This window comes from Piliocolobus tephrosceles, chromosome 10 (assembly GCF_002776525.5).
Source record: "Piliocolobus tephrosceles isolate RC106 chromosome 10, ASM277652v3, whole genome shotgun sequence".
In the NCBI taxonomy this organism is placed as follows: domain Eukaryota; kingdom Metazoa; phylum Chordata; class Mammalia; order Primates; family Cercopithecidae; genus Piliocolobus; species Piliocolobus tephrosceles.
Window position 1 is genome coordinate 105,230,636 of NC_045443.1, and position 18,198 is coordinate 105,248,833.

The 18,198-nt window shown below is 45.8% G+C and overlaps 1 protein-coding gene across 3 annotated transcripts in view; it reads left to right on the forward strand.

Annotated features, from left to right (window-relative positions):
• The window catches only part of BTBD11 (BTB domain containing 11), a 340,058-nt gene that overhangs the window by 306,367 nt on the left and 15,493 nt on the right, over window positions 1-18,198 (forward strand). For all 3 annotated transcript variants that reach the window (XM_023195731.2, XM_023195877.2, XM_023195806.2), the window contains 3 exons: window positions 9,311-9,416; window positions 14,278-14,380; window positions 16,088-16,169. In XM_023195731.2, the coding sequence (XP_023051499.1) occupies window positions 9,311-9,416; window positions 14,278-14,380; window positions 16,088-16,169 (291 nt within the window). The remainder of the gene's footprint in view (window positions 1-9,310; window positions 9,417-14,277; window positions 14,381-16,087; window positions 16,170-18,198) is intronic.

Here is an 18,198-nt window from a genome sequence, read left to right on the forward strand (position 1 = left end):
TCTGTTGCCCAGGCTGGAGTGCAGTGGCATGATCTAGGCTCACTGCAAGCTCTGCCTCCCAGGTTCACACCATTCTCCTGCCTCAGCCTCCTGAGTAGCAGGGACTACAGGTCCCCGCCACCATGCCCGGCTGATTTTTTTTGTATTTTTAGTAGAGATGGAGTTTCACTGTGTTAGCCAGGATGGTCTTGATCTCCTGATCTTGTGATCTGCCTGCCTCGGCCTCCCAAAGTGCTGGGTTTTATTGTCATCTTCTTAAACCATCTGGGATCTCAGGCACCCTCAAAGAAGTGAGTCTGTTTGCAAAGCCCCCAGTTGGACAGTAACTGTCCATGTCACCAAAAGCAAAAACATCCATGTAAGCAGAAAAAATAATAGTAAATGGGATCCATAAAGCCTCTAAGGAATGGTCCAATCTCTTTGTGCCTCTACCTCTGTAATAATTAACCATGAACAAAATGACAACTACCAAATAGACATAGGATCAGATCCCAAAAATATCAAACAGCTCAAGAAGTCATCTGATTTGGGAGGCCAAGACAGGTGGATCACTTGAGTCCAGGAGTTTGAGACAAGCCTGGGCAACATCACAAGACCCCATCTCAAAAAAAAAAAAAAAAAAAAAAAAAAAAAAAAAAAAAAAGGCCGGGCTCACTCCTGTAATCCCAGCACTTTGGGAGGCAGAGGCAGGTGGATCACAAAGTCAGGAGATCAAGACCATCCTGGCTAACACGGTGAAATCCCATCTCTACTAAAAAATAAAAATAAATAAAAATTAAAAAAAAAAAAAGCCAAGCGTGGTTGTGGGCATCTGTAGTCTCAGCTACTCGGGAGGCTGAGGCAGGAGAATGGTGTGAACCCGGGAGGTGGAACTTGCAGTGAGCCGAGATCGTGCCACTGCACTCCAGCCTGGGTGATAGAGCGAGACTCCGTCTCAAAAACAAACAAACAAACAAAAATTCATTATAAAAAAGAAAATCAACTGAGACATTCCCAGTTCTACACAAAACTACAGTCCAACCATCTAAGAGAGGAAAGTCACAGTGTGTATTCAAAACCTTTTAAAATAAGAGTTAGTAAAACAGTTTGCTAAAAATTCTTAATTTGTTGACCCCAGGGACAAGTTTGTGTTTAGCAACTGATTGGGCCTGTCTTTCTCACCTCCTTGTTTCATTTCTTCACTCCCTCCCCTCTCCTCACTCAGTTCTTCACCATCCCTCTGGCCTCCCTTTTCTCTATGGTCAGGACCTGTGCTTAGGAAGTGACCGGCCCCAAGCACTTAAGCCTGGACACGGATCTAATGGAAATGATCACTGTGTACCAGGTGCCATTCTAGGCACTTTCTACTCATCAGCTCCTGGGAAGCAGGTAGTTGTATTTTTATTCCTATGTTAGTGATGATGGCCCTGAGGCCCAAGAGTGGGTCACCCTGCAGAGCCAGGATCCTGACCCAGACACAAAACCCATGCTTTTAACTGTGAGGTCACCCTATCACTCGGCTCCCTTTCAGGATTTTCCCTGCAGTGCACATCTCCCTGTGGAATGACAGCTTCATCCCCTTTAAGGGCAGAAGCAGACATGGCCTGCAGCCATGGTGACTTCTTTCGGTGGGAAGACGGTCCCAAGTCAGGTGCAGTCATGGGCCTCTAGCATCTGCATTGGGAGGAACCTTGGAAATCATCTAGCCCAGTGATTCTCCTAGTCCAGTCATCTGAAATCTGCTGTCAGAATGTTTTCCAGACCTGGAAAAAGTACTACTTAAAGAAAGCATGAAGTAGGTAAAACTACCATCGATGCAGTTTATTATTTACTTGATCTTTTTCTTAAATGTGTTTGAAACATATTACTACCATAAGTAGATACTCTACATCACTTGCCATGAGTGGAAGGGACATATCAAAGTAGATGTGTGACTGCACAATAGCAGTAAGATGAGTGCTGCACTCAGGGCCCGAGGATCTTGCTGGGATCCTTCTGGGGCTGGTAGCCCACCCTCCACCTGCCTCCACCTTTCCAGGTGTGCTCACCCCTCACGAAGCAGCCCAGCCTGCTCCACAAGGGAGCCATCTGTAGAGGTAGGTCTTTTTTTGCGGGGAGGGCGATGGGCGAGGGGAGACGGAGTTTTGCTCTTGTCACTCAGGCTGGAGTACAGTGGGGCAATCTCGACTCGCTGCAACCTCTGCCTTCCAGGTTCAAGAGATTCTCATGTCTCAGCCTCCCAAGTAGCTGAGATTAACAGGCAACTGCCACCATGCCTGGATAATTTTTTGTATTTTTAGTAGAGACAGGGTCTCACCATGTTGGTCAGGCTGGTCTTGAACTCCTGACCTCAGGTGATCCACCCGCCTCAGCCTCCTCAAGTGCTGAGATTATAGGTGCAAGCCACCATGCCCAGCCAAAGTGAGTTCCTTAATGTGGGTTGAGACAGAGAGCTTGCTGTCAGTGTCCCCAAAAGTAACAGTAATTCTACTTTCTCTTGATTCTGAGAACAGCTTTTTTCACAATTGAGCATTTCTCCATTTGAAACAGGTCTTAAGATGGATGTGTACATTTAATAAGGAGGGCTTTTTTTTTTCCTTTTCTTAAAATCTGCCATGAATTTTATGACATCTTAAAAAAAGGAATGAGGTTCAACTATGGTAAATTGCTGTTTAGGGATTAAAAATGATCAAATAGCGGCACTTTATTTTCATTCAACCTAATAGCATATGGTGATATGTTGTCTTTTAACCCTCATAGCAACCTCATCAAGCAAGTATTTTTAATCCTCTTTGGAAAAGAACACCAAGGCCCAGAGAAGCTGAGTAACTTCCCAAGGTCACAGAGCTAGTGAGTGAAGGGTCAGGACTGGGACCCATGCCATCTCATCCCATTGTTTATGTTTTTACCAACACATAGAACTCCAGCCTGAGCCACCTATAAAGGACCTTTGGGATTAATCTTAGTGCTCCTTTCAGAAGATAAGAAAGTATTTCCACATCTTTTTAGGAGAAGAGTGGAGTCAAAGGAGAAGAGGAAAGATGTCACCCCCCAAATCCACAGGACTCCATCTCAGGAGAGTTTCCTGGCAACCATGCTATAAGAATTTTGCAAGGTCGGGCATGGTGGCTCATGTCTGCAATCCCAGCACTTTGAGAGGCTGAGGCAGGAGGATCTCTTGAGCCCAGGAGTTCAAGACCAGCCTGGGCAACATACTGAGACCTCGTCTACACACACACTAACACGCACACAATTAGCTGGGCATAGTGGCACACACCTGTAGTCTCAGCTACCTGGGAGGCTGAGGTGGGAAGATCACTTGAGCCCAGGAGGTCAAGGTTGCAATGAGCTGTGGTTGCACCACTGCACTCCAGCCTGGACAACAGGGAGAGACCCTGTCTCAGAAAAAAAAAAAAAAAAGAATTTTGCTTCACTCCGCTTTAGTTCTTTTATATGGTCACACAGTTCTGAGTCCAGGGGACCTGAATTTACTCCATCTGCACATCTAGAATTTTCCGTGAGAGACTTGAATGGCAGGTATACCCAGCGGCATGCCAATGGCATGCACTAACCAGGGATTGTGTCCTCAGGCCTGGCGCACCCCCACCCACCCATCCTCCCGGACTCATCCCGGCCTCCCAGGTCAGACTCAGCATGTGAAGACCAACTGGTCTGCTGCCCTGAGATTGCAGCCAGTCATCCCTTTGGCCTAAAGCACTGTGCTTAAATGTGCTGCTCGGAGAATCCAGGCATCTGTCCCAGCACAACCACCACCCATTCCCACCTCCAGAATGGAATGAGCCTCAAGTTTGGTTGCTTCCATTCTATTATCTTTGGGTTTTGGTCCAGGACTTACCAAACCCATTGGATAACCCAGCTTTTCATCCCAGTCTGACCCCCCTGACCCATGGATCTCACCCCCTGACAGCAGTCACCTGATAAGAATGATGCCACCCCTCACTCTCAGAGGGCCCTCCTGGAGTTCACAATCGTTTTGGGTCCCAGGTAACCAGGACAAATGACACTGGTGCTCCACTGCCTGGAGGAGGAGCACTGGGAAGGGCACAGGGCAGACACCTCCACAAACATGGACAGATTCAAGGATGCAGCAGGGAGTTTTCTCTTAGGATTCTGTTCCTTGAAAAAGAAGTGGCTAGAAAGCAGCGAGAAAGCCTCACAAAAGGCAGCATCTTTGGTGCCAACACTTGGCATAGCCCCCTAATCCTCTGCACAATGTCCAACTCCCGGGGACCAGCCAGTGCTTGGTATTTAGTAGATGCTCAATAAATATTTGGAGAATGAATGAATGAATGAATGAATGAATGAATGAATGAATGAATGAATGAATATGTAGCTTAGTGCATGGGGAAACATTCCCTAAACCTCTGGGGAATGACTGGATGAAGTGTAGGGAGCCCCCTGATGTCCAGTTTAAGCTTCCACTCTCCCTCTTTCCTTTGCTCTTCTGAACTTCTAGTGCTTTCATTATAATCATATTTCCATGGTGGGAAGTTTTTTTTAAATTTATTTTTAGAGGTGGGGTTTTGCCATGTTGCCTAGGCTGGCCTCAAACTCCTGGTCTCAAGCCATCCTCCCACCTCAACCTCCCAAATAGCTGGGACCACAGTCATGCACCACCACGCCCAGCCAATTTTTAAAAAAAATAATTTAAAGACAGGGTCTTGCAGTGTTGCCTAGGCTGGCCTGGAGCTCCTGGGCTCAAGCAATCCTTGGCCTCCCAAGCAGCTGGGACTATAGGCATGCACCACCACACAAGGTTTTTAAAATAGATTTTATTTTTTTAGGCCCAGTTTTAGATCTACAGAAAAATTGAGAAGATAGTACAGAGAGTTCCCATATACCCCTTCACTCACTTTTCCCTATGATTAATAGGCTATATTACTAGGTACATTTGTTATAAATAATGAACCAATATTGATACATTATTATGAGCTAAAATCCATACCTTATTCAGAGTTTCTTAGGGTTTTGTTTTTGTTTTTGTTTTAGATTCACGGGGTTTATGTGTGGGTTTGTTACATGGATATATCACATGATGCTGAGGTTTGGGCTTCAATTGAATCTGTCACCCAAATAGTGAACATAGGGCCCAATGGGTAGCTGTTCAGCCCTTGCCTCCTTTCCTCTCTCTCTCCCCGCTCTTTTGGAGTCCCCTGTGTCTCTTGTTCCCAACTTTATATCCATGTGTACGCAGTGATTAGCTCCCACTTACATGTGAGAACATGGGGTATTTGGTTTTCTGTTTCTACTTTCATTCACTTAGGATAATAGCCTCCAGCTGCATCCATGTTACAGCAGAGGACATGATTTCATTCATTTTCATGGCTGTACAGTAGTCCATGGTGTATACGTAGCACGTTTTCTTTATCCAGTGCGCCATTGATGGGCACCTTTGTTGATTCCATGTCTTTGCTATTGTGAATAGTGCTGCAATGAACATGTGAGTACAGGTGTCTTTTGAGTAGAATGATTTATTTTCCTTTGGGTATAGGCCCAGTAATGGGATAACTGGGTCGAATGGTAGCTCTATTTGTAGTTCTTTGAGAAATAGCCAGAGTTCCTTAGTTTGTACCTGGTGTCTTATTCTGCTACTGGATCCCATCCAGAATACCACATTACACTTCGTCATCATTTCTCTTAGGCTCCTCCTGATGGAGGCAGTTCCTCGGACTTTCCTTGTTTGGGGTGACCTTGAAAGTTTTGAGGAGTAGTGGTCAAGCATTGTGTAGTCTGCCCCTCTAGTGGAATATGCCTGACGTTTTTCTCATGATTAGACTGGGGTTATGGATTTTTCAGAGGGAAACCCCAGAGAGAAAGACATCTTATCAAGGGCACATTCCATCAAGGTGAGTTATCACTATTGCTGTTGACCTGGGCCACCTGGCTGAGGCAGTGTTTGTCAAGTTTCTCTACTGTAATCTTCCTCTCTTCCCCTCTTTCCATACTGTCCTCTTTGGAATGCAGTGAGCATGCAATGCCCTCAACTAAAAAGTGGGGAGTTGCACCTCCCCCTGACCATTGTTGCGTATTTGAAGATTGTCCATTCGGAACAAGCATGGCCAGCCCTTATATTTCCGTTCTCAGGTGATACAGTACACATTGAAGTTAGAAAGAGAGGTCAACTGTGAGTTCCAGCAGAGGAGGGGTCTTGCTTTGCCTGCTTCTGTGGCCCCAAAAGAGTGCCTTTCACACTGCAGGACACCTCTTCCATGTTTAATCAATACCTCCTGAATTGAATCAAACCACCACCACTGTCTGCCAAAAAAGAAAAACATGCAGAAGAGTCTACAGACTGTACAGGCCTCTCTGAAGGGCACAAAAGTCCAGGAAACAGGTTTTTATTACTTCGCTCAGAGTTGATTAGATGGGAGCTGATTCACCAGCAAGATGCATGAGACATACCCTGGTGTAGACGAGTGAGACTTATCCCTAGCATTCATAATACACAGTCTGTACAAAGCATTTTTGCAGATAACAAGTCTTATCTTTTTTATGATCAGCCAGTTCTTATCAAATGTCCACCATGTGTCTGGCACTCTGGGTTACAGAGGTGATGAAGTATTGTTCGATAGATGTAAACTTTAGATGAGATGTGTTAGTTTTCTATTGCTGCAGTAACAAATGACCATAATTCAGAGGCGTAAGGCAATACCTATTTATTATCTCATGGTTTCTCTGGGTTGGAAATCTGGGTGCAGTGTGACCCAGCTCAGTTCTCTGCCTAGGATCTCAAGGGCAAAATCAAGGAGTCAGCAGGATTGTGTTCCTGTCTGGGGGCTTTGGGGAAGAATTGCTTCCAAGCTCAGATGTTTTGGGTGGAATTCAGTTCCTTGTGGCTGTAGGACTGAGGTCCCACCCCTTGCTGACTGTTGCTGTCACACTTAACTCCTAGTGTGGTTACCTAAGTCCCCTCACAAGCTTGCCGTGTGGCCCCTCCATCTTCAAGGCAGCAACAGAGCATCAAGTCCTTCTCAGACTGGGATCTCTGTCATCTTGTTCTCCCCTCTCCCTTCTGAAGTCCTTCTCTGCCTCTACTTTTAAGGGCTCATGTGATTACTTTGAGCTCACCCAGATAATCCAGGATAATCTATTTGAAGGTTGACTCATGAGGAACTGCTATGCTCTTGAATGTTTGTCCCCCCAGAATTTAAATGTTGAAGTCCTAACCCCCAAGGTGATGATATTAGGAGGTGGTGTCCTTGGGAGGTGAGTAGGTCCACAAAAGAGACCCCAGAGGGGCCTCAGCACCCCTTCTACCACGTGAGGACATAGCTAGAAGGCACCATCTATGAGAAAGCGGGCCCTCACCAAACACCGAGTCTTCTGGCACCTTGATCTTAGACTTCCCAGCCTCCAGAACTGTGAGAAATAAATTTCTGCACTTTATAAGCCACCCAATTTAGAGTATTTTGTTAGCAGCCCTAATGGACTAAAGCACTAACCTTGATTACTCCTGCAAAGTCGCTTTTGCCATGTAAAGTAACGTGTTCACAATCCCCGTTCCAGGGGTTATTAGGGCATGCAATCTTCTAGAAGGCCATAATTCTTCTTACCACACAGTGCTTCTCAAGCATGAATGTGCATGGGAGTCACCTGCAGAGTGTGTTAAAAATGCAGATTCTGATTCAGTGGGCCTGAATGAGAGTGTATATTTCCTACAGGATCCCAGAGGATGCTGCTGCTCGTGGTCTATGGAGTACGTTTTGGGTGGCAGGGCTTTAGGCCAGAGGAAACAAATTTATAGCCCACAGCCCAGGTCAGACCCATGAGAGAATTTCAGTGTATGGAACCTGTGGTTCTCAAACTTAAGGGAATGTCAGTATCAGCAGAAAATGTGTTAATATGCGGATTCCTGGGCCTCACTCCCAGGGTTTTTAAGTCAGAAGGTCTGGGGCAAGGCCCAAGAATTTGCATTTCTAATAAGCTCCCAGGTGATGCTGGTCCAGGGACCACACTTCGAGAAGAACTGCATTAAGCCCGTAGGTAGGCAGTTATTTTTAGGAGTATTAAATGAGGGGAGCACTGAATGCCCTCTGGTCATAAAGCCTCATCTTTGAAAGTTGAGTCTCTTTGTCCTTCAACTATGATTATGCCTCTGTGAATCACATCTGAGGTGACACTGTTCCTTCTGTGATCTACCCACTTTAATTGAAGGGTTTGGATTATCTTTTATATGCCAAGCTGTATGCTTCTGCCTTGGGAACACAATGAAGTGGGTAGATTTAAGAACAGCTTGAACCACTCACATCACTAGTGGCCCCAAACCCATCTTTTATAATTCAGAAGAATATTTATTGTTTTTATTACAAAAGCAATGCTTGTTTGTTGTAGAAAATATAAATAAAAGAAAAAACATCCTCATCTCACCCAAAGGTAACTACTCTATTTCTTTTAGATCCTTTTCTATACATATCTGTCAATCCTAATATATTTGTAGAGGGTTTTATTTCCAAAAAGGCCTGGTACAAACTGTGTTGTAACCTACTTTTCTTCCTTAATCTATTGTAAATATTTTTCAGTGTGACCCCTTTGAGCCCCTAGTTTCAACACCCTTTATCCAATAAATAGAAACAAAATGCTGTGTTTCATTCTTCCTCCTATACACCTGCAGCTGGAGGGAGATTAATGAAAGGAAATGGCTGCAAAGTGGGAAGAGATCAATGGAACGCTGAGGGTCAAGGAGAAGCAGGCTCCTATGTCCCCAGCAGTGAAGGGCAGCTGTAGTTTGGGGTTGCGGAACCAGCTCATTCCCACCTTTTGTTTGGAGCCAATGATTCAGCTGAGCACTTCTGGGTCTGGAAATGCCTCAGCACCAGAATCAAGTTCACACGAAAGCTGAATCAGGAGAATTTGTCTCGTTAATGGAGAGCACAGCCACAGGATCAGAAGGGCTAATTTCAGGATAATTCTCCTGAAATCCTGCTAATTTCAGGAGAATTCATTGCTTCCAGAATTTTAGAGTATTGGTAAAGGTGGGTTTGGGGTAAGACCTTACTTTCCTTTCTCTATGAACTACAAAAACCTGCTTTCCAGTGGGTAGCGAATCATGAGGGCCAGAGAAAAGAACTTAATTGCAAATTTCTTAAGCTTCACCAGTGAACCCACTAGAAATAGACAGTGGACAAAACAGAGCAAGTAAATCCAGGACTCGTGAGTGCAAACGGCTTGTGTGCTACCCCAGAGGATTTCTCCTGTGGCCTGCAGTAAATGTGTGAGCTCTAATCACCTGGAGGGATGCATTCCTGGGGCACAGCCTGGCTGAGGCTGGCCACAGCCCCCAGTATCATGACCTCCTCTTTCTTTTCTGCAGAACGAAGTGATCAGCCAGCAGCTGTGCGTCATCTTCACACACTGCTACGGGCCCTACCCCATCCCCAAGCTCACGGAGATCAAACGGAAACAGACCTCACGCTTGGGTGAGTGGTTCCCCCGGGCCTGTGTTGGCTGCTGCTTTGTGATTTGAGGAGGAGGAGCCAAAGAATGCCATAAAAAAGGAGGGAGGGGGTTCAAGGGCAAACAAGGTCGGTTCAGGAGTCAGGCTGGGGGAAATCAGAATTTCTCCTTTCTTGTGTGATGACACTGGAGAACATACCTTGGGAATGTGGACAAGGAGATTTGCCAATTAAAGGGACTTTCTCCCCTAGACACAGACAGTGGGGGCTGCGGAAGACCTCCTGATTCCATACGCATCCCCTGCACAGGTGGCTCCTGAAAGAAGGCCACACTGCACATGGCAGCTCTGTCCCCCAAACTCTCCCCTCTAAAAGTCCTTCTTCCTCACTAAGAAGGAATGAGCAGGAGACAGTGAGGAGCCAGGGTTGTTCCTCTAGTGGAGATCCTTCTACAGGGAAATAAGAGAACAGGAGAACAAAGCCCCCCCGACACACACACACCTATAAAAATATGAGGGGACATACCTGAGCTGCAGAGGCTGGATGCTCAGAAGTCCCATGACAGTATCAATAACCTCTTCTTCTGGGAGGCGTTCACCGTGCCGGCTCCAGCCACACACTTGACCTACCCTATCTCAAGTCATCTCCAGGCCACCCCAAGAGGCAGGCACTGTGACTCATCCTACATTATGGCTGCAATATCAGTACAGGGTGAAGCTGGAACTTGAACCCAGGTGTGCCCAGAAGCCGTAATTTTGTCATTCTGCAGTCCCAGCTTCTGAGATTTTTCAGAAGAAACCTTTCCATCAGGCACGAGGTTCTTTCAGAGGATCCTGGGGCTGTTGCAACCGGGTTGATCAACCTACAGAAAGGAGAATATCAGGCTGCTTTGAGGCCTGAAACATGAGCCTTCTGTTGGAAGAGCCTGTCTGCCTGCTGCCTGGAGAGTTATAAAATATTAAAGATAAAGGATTCCTTTTCCTTAGATAGGTTGGGGACCTTTCCTACTTCCTGTTTCCCTTTCCTAATAAAGTTGAAGGACATCTGAGTAATAGAAGACTGAAATTTCTACTCTTTAGCAAAATTTGAAAGGGATGAGCCAGTTTAGATTAATTAAAAGGCTGAATTCATGGGACTATTTTAAAGTTATTTTTGTTCCCATCTTGAATAACTTGTTAATTTAAATGAGACACAACTTTTTGCTGAAATGGAAAATTTTAGCAGCTGAGTCAAAGGCTGTCTATCTTTCTGACCACGTGTGGGGGAAAACTGGGATGTGCCCAAGTCACAAGTTCTTCTCCCTTATAGAAAATAGGTATTAATTAAAATGTTATCAGGGCAACACGTTATAAAGACCAGTCAAGTTAGCAAACGTTAGAGAGTGAGGGGTACATTCCCAGGATAGCAACAATCTCTGATGTCTCGGTGCCTCATAAGACACCATCCTTAGAGCAAACTTTTGCCAGGTCAGTTTCAGTGGCATAAAATCTGCTTTCCCTTAGCTACAGGATGGGAGGGAACATTTTCTCCTCCTGAATTTGCTGAAGTTTCTTTCACTAACAGTTAAAAGTTTCTGATTTTGGGCCGGACATGGTGGCTCATGCCTGTAATCCCAGCACTTTGGGAGGCCGAGGCAGGCAGAGCAAATACCATCAACATCCATTGAGCATCTACTATAATGGTCACGTTTATTGAGGGATACTCATGTGTCAGCCATTTTGCTAAGTGCGCTCCATAAATTCATTCATTTATTCCTCACTACTCTTAAGGTCAGGAGTTCAAGACCAGCCTTGCCAACATGGTGAAACCATGTCTCTACTAAAAATACAAAAAAGTACCCGGGCGCAGTGGCACATGCCTATAGTCCCAGCTACTCAGGAGGCTGAGGCAGGAGAATCACTTGAACCTGGCAGGTGGAAGTTGCAGTGAGCCAAGATTATGCCATTGTACTCCAGCCTGGGCAACAGAGTGAGACTCCATCTCAAAAAAATTTTTTTTTAAAATTTAAGTGTCTGGTTTTCAGCTCAAGCATTAGAATTCCAAGGGTTAGCACCAAAAAGAAAAGAAAAGGCAGACCTAAGAGGCTCAAAGCTCATGATATGAAAGAAAAAGCATCATGTAATTATTAACGAATGGAATATAGAGCAGGTACATTTTGTGTCTTCAGTCCAGCAACTCAAGCTAGCATAGCCAAATAGTGGTTTGTTAGGGACCTGCTTTAAAGAAAAGACAAGAATGATTAGTGACAAGGATCTCAAACCAGCATCTCTGTGGGACCAGGCAGGTGATATAAATGAGTGAAATGGGTTCAGCGCTAGACAATAGGGAGTGGTGGGGACTGTGGCAAATCGGAGAGCACTGATGTATGTGTGCGCGTGTGTGTGTGTGTGTGTGTGTGTGTGTGTGTGTGTGTGTGTGTGATGGTGTTCTCTTGCCCTCCCAGTGAATTCTGGGAGAGAGTGTTAAAAGTGAAAGTAGAGGATATTAATAGTCTGGGAAGCAGGAATGGGGAACTGGCTGGAGATGAACAGTGGGTGTGATAGGTGAGCAGAGGGAGGCAGGTTACTGAGCAGAGAGAAAGTCAAGTGAAGAAATGAGTTTTCATCAACTCTCAGGCTTTCCCTTGCAGCCTCTTTTCCCCTTATCTGGATCATTTCAGAAGTTCTGGGGGGAGTTTTTTAATTAAAATGTTTAAAGAAAGTGGGATTACACAGGTGATTTTTACTGTTTATGCTTTTCTGATATTTTTAAAGTAAGAGCCTTTAAAAAAAAAAAAAATGAGAAGAAGTGAGGCAGCTCTGTACCGACAGAGAAAGGTGAGTGGAGGACCACCAGGATCACCATCTGGGGCAGCACAGCGTTCAGGATCTGAGTGAAGAGAATCAGTCTGGAAGGCAAATTGTGGGTCCAAGTTACAGCAGTACAGACAGACAGGGTGAGTGCAACAGCTGAGTGTTCACATCCCCCAGGAAGACAGGGGCTTGGTCCTGCCCTCAATAGTTTAGGACAACCCACAAATCCAGCCAGAGGACGCAGTGGGGTTTCATTTCAGCACAGCCCCTGGAGCCCTGGGGAAGGGCCCATCAACAACAAAGGGGCCTACAGGCTAAGAAGGGCCCCCGGGTCCTCGGCAGCCTCCTAGAGCAAGTTTCTGCAACAGGAGTCAAGGCATTATTTCATTCACTCAAAAAACATCCATTGAACCTCTACAAATAGTATTATGGTCATGTTTATTGAGGGATACTCATTTGTCAGCCACTTTGCTAAGTGCTCTCCATAAATTCACTCATTCGTTTATTCCTCACTACTCTGTGATGGAGTATAATGGGTACTGCAATTTCCTTTTTACAGAAGGAGAAACTGAGGCATGGGTTGGATAAATAACTTGCCAAGGTTACACAGCTGAGATTTCTAGCCTCAGAGCCCATACTGTTATTACACTTTACCACCTTTCTGTACTAGACACAGATGAAAGGGTTTGAAATGGACAGACGTGGATACGTCATAGCATGATGAGGCTACAGCAGGGGTGCATATGCTGTGGGAACTCAGCTGGGGCTACTGGGTCTGGGGAAAGTGGGGGAATCTGGCAAGGCTTACTGACCAAGGGCATCTGATCAGTATGTCTGAAACTTGAAGACCACCTAGGGATGAGCCAGGTTTGGAAGGGGCTGGAAGGGTGTTTTAGGTAAAGGAACAATGAGTGCAGACCCCAGAGGGGAGAGAGCACATAGCACCCATGGGGAACTGAGAGCCACCCATAGCTCAAGCACACACACAGTTTGACAGGGAGAAGCCAGAGAAGGCAGTGAAGCCCAGTCACAAGTGACCTCATTAAGACGTTTAGACTCTATCCTGGGAGCACTTGGGAGTTATTGAATGATTTGTAGCAGAGGAGGGGAGTGGCATGATCAGAGCTAGCTTCAGGAAGGATGGCTCCTGCAGTGAGGTGGGCTGTCAGATTGAGGGGGCCAAGAGTGGAGGCAGAGAGACCAACAGAGGCTCCTGTGAGTTCCCAGGAAGAGAGGATGTGGCCCAAATTAGGGTAATATCAAAGGGAATGGAGGGAAATGGAAGATTCAAGAAACGTAGGACAGGGGGTGTTGATGGATATTCTCAACAACACAGAAGTGCTGAGCTGAGGACAGACTGGCACCTTCAGGAGCCTCGGGTCTCAAGGGCTGAAATGACAGGCAAATTGGAGGATCCTAGTGTTTCACAAAGCAGGCCATCCAATCAGAATGTCCGAGTTTGAATCGTAGCTTCTCCACCAGTCACTAGCTTGAACAAGTCACTGTAAATTCTGTGTGCCTCAGTTTCTTCAACTGCACAGTGGGGATAATGTGCAACCAGGTTGCATATCATAAGTGCTCAGTAAGTAGTAGCTAAATCTTTATTCTAGAAAATGAGGACAGGGGACTGGCTCATTTGTCACTGACCCCAGGAGAGAAAGGCTTGGACTTAAATCACCTGGAATGCAGTGGCAAGGGGACAGCTCTTCTAAACCACTTCCTTTGGGCAGGGAGGGCACTGAGCCCTGAGAGAGAGCAGCAGAGGTGGGGATGAGCGGCATTCTTAGAGACAAGGTAGGTGGGTGATTACCTTTCACACCTGAAAAGTTCACTCTAGCTATAGGTGAATCTTCTCTGGGGAAATGCTACTTTTAATCACAAATAAGCTATAAGGATTTCCTATGAAAAACTAAATTTCAGTGGCTTGACTGTTCCTCTGATTAGTCCTGTCTGCTGTTTGGTTGCTGTCTTGCCAATGAGTATTTTATCACCAAGATTTCCTGGCTCACTCTTATTTGCACCTTCTACAAGATAAATCTAAACTTCATCCTTTTTTCCACTAAAGCTACCTTTTTTTCCCTTTCCAATTCCAGATCCTCATTTTCTTAACAATAAAGAAATGTCTGATGTTACCTTTCTGGTAGAAGGAAGACCATTTTATGCTCACAAAGTACTGTTATTTACAGCCTCTCCAAGGTATGTATCATCGGTTTTGAAAGCAGCTGCATTATGACTTTGGCTGTTGCTATCACTATTTTTTGAAGTCATTTTTGGTGGTCTCTTCACCGAACTGGCAGATCATCTTAACAAAATCAAGAATTCAAGAGTACAGGGAAGCTGCTAGCATCAACAGCCTAGAACAAGGCGCCTTCTCCTCTGGGCAAATAAAGGAGGCAGGGGGAGCCGAGTTTGGGAGCAGAGCATGGATTTAGATTTTGGCTCCCTCGGCTAGATGGCCTTGAGCAGTGAACAACCTGAGACCCCACACACAGGAGCCTTGAGACTGCCACTCTCCAAATGTCAGGGAACAGTCTTTGGCATAAGTCACTGAAATACACAGGTCCTGACTTTACTTTTCCCTAACTGTGGAATTAACAGACAGTAGTATCATGTAGCAATAGGAAGAACTGCTCACCCTCTCTGCTAGCTCTGCAACTGCCTTTCTTCTCCTTTTGAGTAGAGATTGGGTTGACAGTTTAGAACCATATTGTCCAGAGACCTGAACAGGGAGGAGTGAGGCTGGGGCAGAGGAGAGATTGATGCTGAAATGAGGAGGCAGCAGGAGAGAATGATGCCAAAATGAAGAATACCAAGAGTCCCAGCTGGGTGGTGAGCAGGGGGTACCTGAGTTGGGTAAGGACACTGCGAACCCAGAAATGGAACTCCCTTCCAGGAAGTTTGCTAAGAGAATGTGTGTGACTAGCACTCCCTGCATGTCTAAAAGCATCCAGGAATCTCCAGTCCCCCCACCAAAACCAAACACAAACCCCAGATGTCTGCTTTGCCACTGCAAGAAAAATATGTTTTCCCTTGCATAGTTTTCAGTCATGACACCGTAGACAAACCAGATCAATATTGTACCAATGTTAGATTCTTAGTTTTGACAAAGGTACCATGGCTGTGTAAGCTGTTAACATTAGGGAAAGCTGGGTGAGGGGTAAACAGGGACTCTCTATATTATCTTTGCAACTTTTCTGTAAATCTATAATTTCAAAAATGAGTTTAAAAAAACAGATACATATCAGCTTATTCTTAAACATATTATCTGTGTATTCCATTGATAAGAACTCTACCCACAAAGAGCTTTTAGTTTAGTGGATGGGCAGGAAAGTGCATTGAAAATCCAAGACAGAAAGTCACCCATAAGGGAGATGATTAGGTAGTCAACAAACATTGATTAATTATCTATGATGTGTCAGGTTCATACTGGGACAGGCTGTGGGGATGTAGCAGAGACAGAAACCACTGAAGTCCCTGCCCTCATGGAGCAAAGCGTATTCCATGGGCACCAGAGGGGAGGGAGTGAAGCCATAGCCCGAGGCTTAGGAGAGATGCCATGAAGGTGGCGGCCACGTGACAGGCCCTGAAAGATGGACGGGGTTTAACAGGCACTCATTCTTTTCCAATCACCAGTTGCAGAATGAATGTAATTGTTCAAAACACTGTTTTTTAACTTTAGAGTTTTAACTTCAAATTAGATTACGGTATAATAGGAGGGTTTAAATTAAGAAATGTAAGGATATACCACTGCTATATTTCAGAGTTGCAGGGGAAGAAACAAAGTCTTTCTATTGTCAGGAGAGCTGAGTTTTTTGTTTGTTTGTTTTTTGTTTGTTTCTGTTTTTTGCCAGCCATGGATTTGTGTGTGAGTTCTTTTTATCTCTTTTTTATGTCCTTGTTCAGGTTCAAAGCACTCCTCTCCAGTAAGCCAACAAATGACAGCACCTGCATAGAGATCGGTTATGTGAAATACTCCATCTTTCAGGTGAGCCCTGGTGCGGCCTGGACTCTGTGCTGGTGGGCATGGGGCACAGGTGGTTGCCTCAGATCCTCAGCCTGAGGATTGGCCACTTGGAGAAGTCCTTAGAATGAGCTGTCAGTCTCCTGAACTCCTGGCCCCTCCTCACAGTGCCCCTGCCATTTCCATCCGTTCATCCTGGCAGCATCAACTGAGTGCCTGCTATGCCTGACACTGTGCGAAGGGCTGGGGACACAAGGATAAAGGATGTCCTCTCCTGGGGACTCAGAGTCTGGGGAGGGGGGGCGGTGACTGAGTAATTCGTCAATTACAGTATACAGTAGGGTACTCTAGAGGAGTGAGACAATGTGCTGCAGCTACTCAGACCAAGGGAAATAAAGACAACCTCCCGGATGAGGTCTTATGAGTCAGAACATCCAAGGCTGAGAAGTTGGTGAGCCACAGGAAGGATACGGCTCAAGAAAGCTGGTTAGAACATTCCAGGCAGAGAACAGCACGTGCGAAGTCCCAAAACTTTGGTTGAGCCCAGCGTCATCAGGAGCCGCTGTGCTTTTAGGGAATTTGTATCATCTTAGCATCAGTCTAAATCTACCCCAATTAGGAAAGGAAGGCTTCTTCGTCCAAGGCCAGATGACATGACCATGTCTCCTTCTGTTTGGGGAGTTCATGCCATGAACAATGAGTTTTGGTTTATGTGGTTTTTCTGAGGGGCACCACAGCTTTTTCCTCTTTTCCATCTTCCTTCAGTTATGCCTGATTCATAAATCCTGCTCTGCAACAATGTTCTTGCAGCTAATAGAAATTCACTCACTCCCCAGCCAGCTTTGCAGCTGTATTTCTACAGCTCCAAGACCCTCCAGGCACATGAAGGCTGTGTAGGCCCCTCAGTCCCACCAGGCTGTCTTCCCACCTTCCAGGGTTTGTAAGACAATGTGGGTGACCTGGGGATAGAGTTTATAGAATGCCAACAGGCAGTTGTTTCTCCTCCAATTCAATTCAGGAAGGACAGCCCTGGAAAGAGTACTAAGTGGGTAAGACTCAGGCTGGCCATTGAGTTCTAAGAGGGTCAATGAGACAATTCATGCCATTCATTATCACCTCCATGTCCCAGGTTCTCGCAGAGACCAAGTAGGACAACATGAGAAAAGCTTCAACTTCGCATCTGCTGCATCATGGCAATTTTTAAGTGGGTTGTTGTAGTTCTAAGCCATAACCGATAAACCACTTCCCCACTAAGCATAAGACTCTATAGAATAGGTTACTTTGGACTAGGAGTTGGAGAAAGGATGAAAGAAATTTCCAGGCCAGGTGCGGTGGCTCATGCCTGTAATCCAAGCATTTCGGGAGGCCAGTGTGGGCTGAGGTGGGAGGATCACTTAAGCCCAGGAGTTCGAGACCAGCCTGAGCAACATGGCAAAACCCTGTCTATTAAAAATACAAAAATTAACTGGGCGTAGTCACACACACACCTGTACTCCCAGTTACTCAGGAGGCTGAGGCTGGAGCATCACTTGAGCCTGAGAGGTGAAGGCACAGTGAGCCTTAATCGTGCCACTGCACTCCAGCCTGAGCAACAGAACAAGACCCTATCTGAAAAAACAAAAAGTTTCCAAAGATAAGATAAGCCTGGGTGAGCTGTCCTCCTGAGGTCAGGAGAGTAGTGAGGAGGCTGGAGCCCCAAGGTGGGCCTGGGGAATTGGCATACTCCAGACATCCAAGTGCCCACGTCCCCTCACCCTAGGCCCTCCGCACCATTTTCTACTGAGAGAAAAGTGGTCATAGCCCTTTCCTGAATGGCAGCTGTTGGGTTGGAAAGCTGGGTTCCATGCAGCCGTGGCTTTGCTCTGGAGGGTGATGAGGAAATGTTTGTGGAACCATGAGTAGTGAAGCACTGATCTGTGCTTACACGTGTTATCTGGAATGCTATTCCCTTTTATTATTATTTTTTTTTTATTTTTTTGAGAGGGAGAGAGAGGGTCTGGCTCTGTGGCCCAGGCTGGTGTGTAGTAGCACAATCTTGGCTCATGGCAACCTC